The 9,508-nt window shown below is 57.8% G+C and overlaps 2 protein-coding genes across 2 annotated transcripts in view; both read left to right on the plus strand.

Annotated features, from left to right (window-relative positions):
• Nucleotides 1–1,528, plus strand: part of MYO18B (myosin XVIIIB) — a 33,826-nt gene extending 32,298 nt beyond the window's left edge. The window contains exons 30-31 of the mRNA XM_031555906.1: nucleotides 1,045–1,200; nucleotides 1,301–1,528. Of these exons, the coding sequence (XP_031411766.1) occupies nucleotides 1,045–1,200; nucleotides 1,301–1,528 (384 nt within the window). The remainder of the gene's footprint in view (nucleotides 1–1,044; nucleotides 1,201–1,300) is intronic.
• Nucleotides 521–9,482, plus strand: LOC104913572 (unconventional myosin-XVIIIb-like). Its single transcript, XM_019620929.2, has 13 exons — nucleotides 521–1,200; nucleotides 1,301–2,058; nucleotides 2,209–2,275; nucleotides 2,370–2,482; nucleotides 2,628–2,804; nucleotides 3,378–3,576; nucleotides 3,743–3,885; nucleotides 4,094–4,194; nucleotides 4,349–4,412; nucleotides 4,959–5,103; nucleotides 7,906–8,076; nucleotides 8,421–8,511; nucleotides 9,242–9,482. Exons 2-13 carry the CDS (start codon nucleotides 1,792–1,794, stop codon nucleotides 9,480–9,482), a joined length of 1,779 nt encoding a protein of 592 aa, XP_019476474.1. The 5' UTR covers nucleotides 521–1,200; nucleotides 1,301–1,791.
• Nucleotides 9,483–9,508: the final 26 nt, after the last annotated feature.

The following is a 9,508-nucleotide window of genomic DNA, read 5'->3' on the forward strand; positions in this document are numbered from 1 at the left end:
CCTTGGCTGTGGGCATGGGGCGGGCTGGGGGCTCTCTCTCTGTGGGGCTGCCCTGCGGGGCCAAGCTCCGAGCTGGTGTGGGGTCAGTTCTGGTTCCCCATGGTCTCTGGGGCAGGCGGCAGCCAGGGCACGTGGCGCCCGGGGCCATTGCCCAAGAAGGCAAATGGCATTCCTCCGCTGGGCTCCCGCACTCCTGCCCTTTACTGTACAAGGCGATAGGGCCCCAGGGCTGCGGTCTGCACGGTGCGTGAATGATCCCAACAGGTGAGGCTGGGTTCAGCCCCAAGCGGGGCCAGTCACGGTTGCGCCCGGTGCCACCGACACCGCTGTGACGCTGCCGCCGGGGCTGCACGTGGCCGTGCCCTCCGATGCTGTAAAACGACACGACCCCTCCGTGGCAGCTCCTGCCCCGGTGCCAGCTGGGCTGTGGGGTTCCTGTAGGGTTCCTGTAGGGCCCCCGGTGGCGGCTGCTTCTCGCTAACTCTCTCCTCTCTCTCCCCCTCACCCTCTGCTCTCAGTAAAGCTCCATCCCGGTTCCATCATGGCCATCTCCTCGCGCCTCGCGCTCTGGGAGCAGAAGGGAAGTGTTGGTCCTCATGTCCCCATGTCCCCGTGCTGCACGTCCCCGTGCTTGCCTTGTCTCCAGGCCTTCCAAATGGGCATCACTTTGCAGCCTGAATTTACTGCTCTGAGCAATGCCTGTTGTTCGGGTCTCCCTGCAGGGTTGCATCTCGGGTGCTGCACAGGGCTGGGGCAGCACAGGGCTCTGCACGCTGCAAACAGCTCCATGCCCCGCAGTGCTGGAGCAGCCATGCCCTCAGCAGCACGTGGGGCTGTTCTTCTTGCCGCTTGTCCTGCTGCTCTGCAAAGCCCCTCGCCCGGTGCCAACCTGTTGCCCATGGCCTCCCCGCATGCTAAGTGATGCCCAAAAAACAAAGCTTGGCTCAGCTGTTGCGCACAGCCGTGCTGCCAACATCCCTGCAGTGCTGCTGCGCTGCGCTGGGCTGTGCATTCCCATAACCCAACTTCTGCTTCTGCGAACAGATCCGGGAGGAGGACCGGGGCCCGCCGCCATCCGCGCCCCCACTACTCCTCTCTGTCATTCCTGGTGGGTTCATCAAGCAGCTCGTCCGTGAGACTGAGAAGGAGTCCAAGGAGGCGAGGCTGAAGAAGGCGGCCAAGGCCAGTGGGAAGGAGGAGGTGAGCAGCCATCGCACCGCGCTGCAGGCGGCCAGGGCTGGCTGGGGCACTGCGTGTCCCACCTTGGCCTCGGGTCAGAGCATTCTCCTTCTCTTGGCAGCCTGTGGTGGAGGACAGTCCAGCCCAGAGCAGGGATTCCCCAGCTGCCAAAGGAACCGTGGGCAGTGTGGGGAAGTCCTTGCAGAACGGGCTGCAGGCAGGTGGACAGGGGGGCAAGGGGACACCAACACACACAGCACCGCCCCCGGGACGGCTGCACCTAGCTCCGATCCCAGCAAAGCTCCCACGGTGGCACAGAGCCCTTGGCCAGAGGGTCCTCAGGCAGTAAAGCCACAGAGTCCTGAGAAGAAAAAAGGAGGAGAGGAGAAGAGCCCCAAGGCTGCATGCCCCGGGGGGAGCCCCCCATCTGCAGCCCCAGCGATCAGCAAGGGCCCCCAGCACTGTGGCAAAGTGAAGGAGGGGGACGTGCCCAAGGGGAAGGGTCCTGAGGGCACCAAGAAGGAGAAGGGAGCAGCCCTGAGTGGCCAACAGTCCTCCAGCACAGCAAGCCCCAAGAGGGAGCTGGGACTGGGCAAGAAGGAGCTGGAGAAGATGAAGAAAGATGTTGGAGGTAGGAAGAAGGAACCGAAGGAAATGAAAGAGCCTGCAAAAAGCACAAAAAAGTCAGAGAGCGCCAAGAGGGAAGCAGGAGGCACCCAAGAAAAGCCTGACGGTGTGGCAAAGGGAGTGGGGAAGGCAAAGGGAGAGCCCCAAGAAAGCAAAGAAGCACCACAAGGAGGTGAAGAGGCACTGGCAGAGAGCAAAGCAGCACGTGTGGAGAGTAAAGAGGAGACAGGAGAGAGCGCAGACCAGGAGCAGGTAATGCTTGCAGCTGTCACCCTGAGCACAGTGCTGTCCTGGTGTCATGCAGCTCTCCTGCCCTTGTGGCTGTGGCTGCAGGCAGTCCTTGTGGCCGGGATGCTCTAGCCCTGCTCTAGCTCCCTGCAGTGCTGCTCTCTCCTCCTGCAGGCTCCCAAGGACGTGTGGTACGAAGCGGACAAAGTGTGGCTCATGCAGCAGGATGGCTTCGTGCTCGGTAAGCCCTCAACTCACAACGCTGAGGGCCGGAGGGGCCTTTGGTGTGGCCATGGCATGGCACTGTGTCGGTGGCTCATGGTGCTGCGTTGCAGCCACGCAGCTGAAACCCGACGTGGGGACACCGGAGCTGCCAGCGGGCAGAGTGCGGGTGCGCCGGGATGCAGACGGCAGCATCACCGAGGTGGATGAGGACAGCGTGCAGCGGGTGAGCCACACTGGGTTCCAGCGTGTATTTGGGGTGTATTTGGTGGGACACGGCCCAGGGTGGCTGTGGTGCTGGCAGAGAGAGGGTGATGGCACTGTGCTCTGCCCCACGGCTGCTCTCTGACAGCACCCGTTGCCTCCTACAGACCAACCCTCCCCACCTGGACCTGGCTGAGGACCTGGCCACGCTCCTCAACCTCAATGAGTGCAGCGCCCTGAACACACTGCAGCATCGCTACCACTCCCACCTCCCCTACACCTACGCCGGGCCCAGCCTGGTGGCCATCCGGCCCGGCCCCGACGCCGGCAACCATGCGGGGAAGGTGAGGGGTTGGGCGTGGGACTCTTCGTGGTACCCCGGGGCGAGGAGTCCGTGCTGGGAGGCGGACACCGAACCACCGAGTTCACACCGGGACATTGCGGAGGAGCTGGGAACTGCGGGCCGGCAGGTGGCACCGTGGGACCGCCGCAGTGCGCGGCCGGGGATGCTCTGCGTGATGCTCGGGGCTGGGGATGCTCTGCGTGATGCTCGGGGCTGGGGATGCTCTGCGTGATGCTCGGGGCTGGCGGTGCTGTTGGTTGATGCTTGGGATCAGGGATGCAGGAGGATGCTCGGGCTGGGAGTGCTGTTGGGTGATGCTCAGGAATGGTGATGCTCGCAGCTGGGCACTGCTCCCAGTCAAATAGTTTTCCCAATTTCTGGGAGAGAATCACTGTATTGCTGTACCCGCCTTGGGGATGTTGGGTCTGGGGCAGGAGCAGGTTGGGGAACAGTGCCTGAGGTGCGCTAGCATTCTCAGGGGTTTTCTGCAGCGTTCCCACACTGTGAAACATTTCCAGTCTCTTTCCATGAGAACCCTTCTGATCACTCTTTGGAACTCCCCCCTGGCCCACAGGTGTCCAAGGGGAGGCGAGACAGCACAGCACCACATATCTGCTCGGTGGCACAGAGAGCCTACAGGACCCTGCTGGCCCAGAGGCGGGACCAGGCCATCGTGCCCATGGGGCGCAGCGGTGCAGGGAAGACCACGAGCTGCCAGTTGGCCCTGGAGCACCTGGTGGGCACTGCGGGCAGCATAGATGGCCGAGTCTCAGGTATGAGTTGGCTCTCAGGTAAGAGTTGGGGCTCAGGTAGGCTGTTGAGCAATCAGCAGCACGAAGGCAGGTCTGGGTTTGGAGCTGTTGCATGGAGAGCGGAGGTGAGGGCAGGAGCGAGGCTTCCCAATGTACTGCTCAGGGGTTGCCCACGTTGGTTTTGCAGTGGAGAAGATCCAGGCAATGTTCACGGTGCTGGGAGCCTTTGGGGCAGTGAGCACTGAGCAGAACAGCAGCTCCACACGCTTCTCCATGATCCTCTCTCTGGACTTCAGTGCTTCTGGGCGCATCGCTGCCGCTCACCTCCAGGTACCCCAAGGATACTGCTACCTACTGAGCTCAGGGTCCCTGGGACCAACGCCATCCATGGCCCTGCAAGGAAATCCCAGTCCCTCCCCAGCTCCTAGTGGTATCTCCCCACCTGTGGGTGCTGTCGTCTGCTCCCTGTGTGCCTACACCATGCTCTGTGTGCTGGGGAATGGGGACCGCCACTGATGCCCACCTCTGCTCTCTGCAGACCATGCTGCTGGAGAGGAGCCGTGTCGCCCAGCAGCCCCCTGGGGAGAGCAACTTTAACATCTTTCCTATGATGCTGGCGGGCCTGGATGTGGCACAGAGGTGAGCAGCGTGCTGCTGCGGGGCCAATAGGGGCTGTGCAGGACCTCCCAGATGCCTTCCTCATTGTGGAGCTCTGCATGGGGAAGTTGGGAAGTGGCGTGGTCTGCATGGCATGGAGCTGGGCTCAGATTTTGCCTTCCCAAACTCCTTGTAGGACCACGTTGCACTTGCACCAGGTGGCTGAGAGCAACGCCTTTGGGATCAAGCCCTTCTCAAAGGTAAGGAGCACTGATGGAGCCCTGTGCCTCTCCTACCTGTGGTTCAGCCCTGATATTGCACCATGACAGTGGCTCTGGGGGCTGAGTGTTTCCTTTGGAGACTGCAGAATGCTATTTTAGAGGCTAAAAGCACCGCATTTGATATCCAGCAGCAGCTCCTTATTAGTCTGAGCCCTTCACAAAGGTTAGGCAGATCGCCAATGAGCCCAAGTGCCGGGATGAATCGCAGCAATTTGCAGTTACATCACCAGTGGGTGAATTCAATATTCAATCTTCATTAAGGAGCTCCAGTGCCAGTCTGGAGCCGCACAAATCGGCTGCTGCGTTGCTGAGGGCACGGCGAGGCCTCGAGCCCCACTGGTGCCACAGATTTGAGCTCAGGGAGCAGTTGTGATATTCTGTGTCAGAAGCACCAGGCTCTCCATGCAGAGATGCTCCCATTGTTCCATGTCCCTTTCTGTGTCCCCGCATTGTCCCCTCCTGCCTGGCCAGCTGTACATCCCCATCCTTTTGGGTGCCCCACATATCCCCCCTCTCTTCCTGCAGCCCGAGGAGAAGCAGAAGGCGAGCGCAGCATTTGCAAAGCTGCAAGCAGCCATGGGCGTGCTGGGCATCACAGCAGAGGAGCAGGTGGCCGTGTGGAGAGTGCTGGCTGGCATCCACCACCTGGGAGCCGCGGGGGCCTGCCGAGGTAAGGGCTGTACCCTCCTTCCCCCATACCCACAGGCAGTGCAGTGGGCAGGGCTGGGTGCTGCTCTCCGGAGGTGAGCTGCCATGGGACCTCCTGGCACCAATCGTGGTGTCATCACTTGAGTGCCTCATACAGTGCCTGAGCTACACGAGAATGGTTCCAGATGAGAACTGTAGTTATGAAGGCTTTGTTAATACAAGCATACAGAGATTGCCATATCCCTTATAAATTATGCTAAGCGGTGTGCTAACCCGTCTGGGAGAGAGCCCCACTGATTTACACCCTTCAATTTATGAGGGCTGCGTAAAGGCTGCTATAAACTCAGCACAGACATCCATAAACGTCTCCACAACGTGTCATAACACATCTCGTGGTAATTTATGCCATTAATCATCTATTAATTATTTTAAAAGGATAAATGCTGTCGTCACTTAGAGAGCATTCTCCTTCCCCTTCCCTCTGGTGTTCTGTCTCCCCATCTCCCTTCTCCCCTTTTATATGGTAGAGTGTGACAAAGAAGCTTTTGGTAAAACCAAAGCCCTTCTGCCTTAAGAGCTTCCAGGACAGCAGGATTTGGAGATGTGTCTCCTTCCTGGTGCCATGCCATCAGCTGGGGCTGAATGCTTTGTTAGCATTTTCAATCCATTCTTATAATTACCTGAGCCGATTTGCTCTGACTTACGTTGGGACTGCCTGTATGTCACTCGGGAGTCAGGCGAGGGCTGCATTCACAAAGCCTTGGAGCAGTTCTTGTGGTGTGAAGAGGAATGTGAAGAGTTGGGCTGGGGCTCCGGAGCCGCGTATGGGATTAGCAATCAGAGCATGTCTCAGCAGCACTCGCTTCGCTATCGATTCCCCCATCGTGTGTCAACCAAAGGGGAGAAATGAAAGGAAATACGGATAAAAAATGGATCAAAGCCGGATGGAGCAAAAGTCTCGGCGGGGGCGATGACTCTTTTAATGTGGTTAAACCTGTCTCCTGATCGCCATCTCTTCCCTTCCCTCTCATGCCCTTTGAAGATCTGCGCTCAGCATCCTCTCACCGAGGGCAGCCCCTCCTCCCACGGCGCATTCCGAGCCCCTCTCCTGCGCTTTGCTCCCTCTGCTGATTGCCGTCGTCTTGTCACAAAGGCGCTTGTCCAGGAATGAAGCAGGAGGGAACAGCACCATCTCCCTCTGGCTGGGAGCGGAAAATGCATTTGTGGCGAGAAAAACACCGAGAAGAAAAGGCTGAATTTCAAAGCTAAGGTGTCAGCAATTCCCCTTTGCTTTTGAAATGCGTCGAAGCGGCTCTTTTTACGAGAAACAAGCCGACATCCAGAGGCCGGCAGGGCACCTTAGGTACCCATTCACCTAAAAGAGCTTTCAGTCCCCTTTGTGCACCGCGGAACACGGCGTATTTTCATTTCTTCATTAGCCCTCTAACCGAGAAGGAGGGCTCGGGCACAGCCGGGGGTCGGCACTCAGCTCCCTCTCCACTGCTGCTTTGGATGGAGCTGCAGTTCTCCAGGGAGAGGCTGGCATCGCCAGGGTTCTGCTCTTCCTTGGGGTTTTGGTTTCCTTCAGGATGCAGATAGGTGTTGCATTAGAAGCACAGTGCAGGGTATCTGTGCAATGTGGGGTCTGTCTTGTGGAGCAGGACCCAGGGCTCTGCACAGTGCTCTGGATCCCCTGTCCTGGTGGCTGAGGGCAGAGCAGGGACGCCTGGTTTTGTTACACCAGCTCTGCTGCTTTGTCCTGCCGGGAAGGGAAGCGCTGCTCTGCTGCCTGCTGTCGTTCATCACAATGATCCCTGGAAAAGATTGCGTTAGGGCTGGCCTCTGCATCCTGCCCATTTTTCTCTCTGTTAAAGCCTTCTGCTCTTCAGCACTCGGGTTTCCTGCTGCAGGGAGAAGCACGTGGGGAATGTTTTCAGGATATTCTCCTTTTTTTTTTTGTTTGTCTTTCCTGTTCCGAGCAGGCTGTCTCTGTGCCCCCCGAGTTATGGTGCTATCTGTTCAGTGCTCTGACATCTTTATTACAAACAGCTGGGGAAACGCAGCCAGAGTGGCAGATTTCTTTAATCATGCTATTACACAGCTCTCCCCTTTGTTATATATAGGCTTCAACATGTCATACATCAGCCAGTGGGTCAGCGGAGAACAGACTGCAGGATTTAGAACAGGACAAATAGATTACCCCCATCCAGCCGGGAGGATCCTCTTCTCCCCCTCAGTTGGTAATCCCATCAGCACGCCCGCTGGGCTGCTTGCTGCCCGTGTTTGCTGGTTGCAAGGCATTCAGCCCAGCTGCCACTTGCCCTGAGCTGCCCAGCCCTCCCTGGTTGGAGCAGTGGGGAACTCACTGTGATGTGAGATGTCTCATTCCCAACAAAAATTATGCCAAGTGATGACCCAAATGGGCCAAATCGATCCAGGGAAGAGAGGAAAATCTTTTCGGATCTCTTGGAGATGTTACAGAGGCAGGGAGTGAGGGAAGCTCCCGACCACATCCACCGTAATTGAAAATTAAAGCAGCAGCCTATAAAGAAGGGCATAAAGCTGAGCAGCACGGCAATGAAAGGAATTGGAAAGCAGCGCTCCGCCGGCTTGCAGAGCACGTGGGGCTGCAGCACCCGAGAGCATCGGCTGCAAAACCCCTCCAAGCACAGCAATGCTCTTCATGCTCCTACTGCAGAGCAGGTGCTGGGGGCTGCGGTGCTGCGCAGGATGCCCTTGATGGAATCCTTGCTGCAGGACCGCCGCCCGCCTCCATCCCATGTGCTGTCTCTGTGTGTGTTTGATGCCTTGCCTCCCCTTGCAGTGGGCCGCAAGCAGTTCATGTACTTTGAGTGGGCGACGCACGCTGCCGAGGTGCTGGGCTGTGAGCTGGAGGAGCTCAGCACCGCCGTCTTCAAGCACCACCTGAAGCAGATCCTGGCGCAGGCGGCAGCACGGGGCGGCGCGAGGCCCTCCGAAGAGGAGGGACCCTCAGGTACCTGGCACTCCCTTCTCCCTTTCCTCATAGAGTTCCTATTTCCATATGGGATATTTCTATTTTCATGTGGGAGTGCGATAGAGCCCTGATTACCACCTGGAAAGGACACCTGGGGATGAAGGAATGCGGGTGATGCCTCTGGAAGATCAGTGATGGGGCTCTCCCTAGAAATGGGGAGGGAAAAAAGAAAGAAATGCCATGGGGGCAGCAGGGTGGGCTTCTGCTGTGCCCCATAGCCTAACTTGGAGCACGTGCACAAAGGATGGGGCACTGGAGGGGCTGCAGGCACAAAGGTGGCTGTGCACAGGCAGGGAGCAGTGACTTTGCTCCTCTCTCTGCAGGGCAGAAGATGACGGGTGTAGAGTGTGTGGAGGGAATGGCTTCAGGTCTCTACGAAGAGCTCTTTGCTGCGCTCGTCTCCATGATCAACAGGTATGGGGCCAGCACTGCCTCCTGCTGAGCTTGGTGATGGGTGAGATATCATGGGCTGGAGCTGGGGTTAGCGGTGTGCAGGGAACCCACAGGGAGCCATGCAGCTGCTGTGTGGTTGCAAGGGGGAACAAAATGTTGCAAAGCATCCCTCCTCTGCTCACCTCCATCTGGAAAGCTGGGAGGGAGGGGCATCCCTTGTACTGAAATGACCCAATCATTTAAATGGAATGCTTGACACTGGGGTGAGGATCAGACCCCAAACAATTCACTTTTCTCAATTCAGATGTGCAGTCCAATTTGTACAAGTCAGCACCCACATGAAACCCAGTGCTCAGAAATACTCTGTGTTGTTCCAGCGGGTCTATTTTTACCTGTGGTTGAATATTTTCATTTTAATTCCTAGCAACCGCATTCCAAAGTGAAATCAGTGATGGTACTCTAAGACCTTGCAGAAGATTCTCTCGAATAGCAGCGCTAAATCATGCTGTACCCTATTCCCTTTAAAGCTAGTGTTGCTTTGCTTGACTTTATTCCCCACGCCGACCCATCACCACCTATCAAAGCATTGCAATGGTAGCAAGAGAGAAATGGCATGCTGCTGTGCAGTCCGTGTGCTGGTAGTGATGGTGATGGCTCTAAACATCCAGGGTGCCACGAAGGGACACAGGCAGGGAGAGGCTGGAAGCTAGCAGAGGGTCGGTGTCACCCCACGCTGTGTGCCCATCCCCAGGTCCTTCTCATCCCAGCACTTCTCCATCGCCTCCATTGCGGTGGTGGACACCCCTGGCTTCCACAACCCGCGGCACCAGGGTGGGCAGCGGGCAGCCACGTTTGAGGAGCTGTGCCACAACTACGTGCATGAGCGGCTGCAGGGGCTCTTCTATGAGAGAACCTTTGTCTCGGAGATGGAGAGGTACAAAGAGGTGAGCGTGGGCGCATGGGGCTGCCTTGGGCAGATGCAGTGCCTGTGAGCTGCTGCAGGGAAAGGGACAGCGCT

This window comes from Meleagris gallopavo, chromosome 17, assembly GCF_000146605.3.
Source record: "Meleagris gallopavo isolate NT-WF06-2002-E0010 breed Aviagen turkey brand Nicholas breeding stock chromosome 17, Turkey_5.1, whole genome shotgun sequence".
NCBI lineage: Eukaryota > Metazoa > Chordata > Aves > Galliformes > Phasianidae > Meleagris > Meleagris gallopavo.

Excerpts from the sequence above, each read along its gene's own strand:
- LOC104913572 (XM_019620929.2), top strand. The coding sequence starts at position 1,792 with ATGAAGAAAGATGTTGGAGGTAGGAAGAAGGAACCGAAGGAAATGAAA. Across the intron at positions 2,483-2,627 it reads ATGAGGACAGCGTGCAGCGG|ACCAACCCTCCCCACCTGGA; the intron begins GTGAGCCACACT and ends TGCCTCCTACAG. Across the intron at positions 8,512-9,241 it reads CTCGTCTCCATGATCAACAG|GTCCTTCTCATCCCAGCACT; the intron begins GTATGGGGCCAG and ends GCCCATCCCCAG.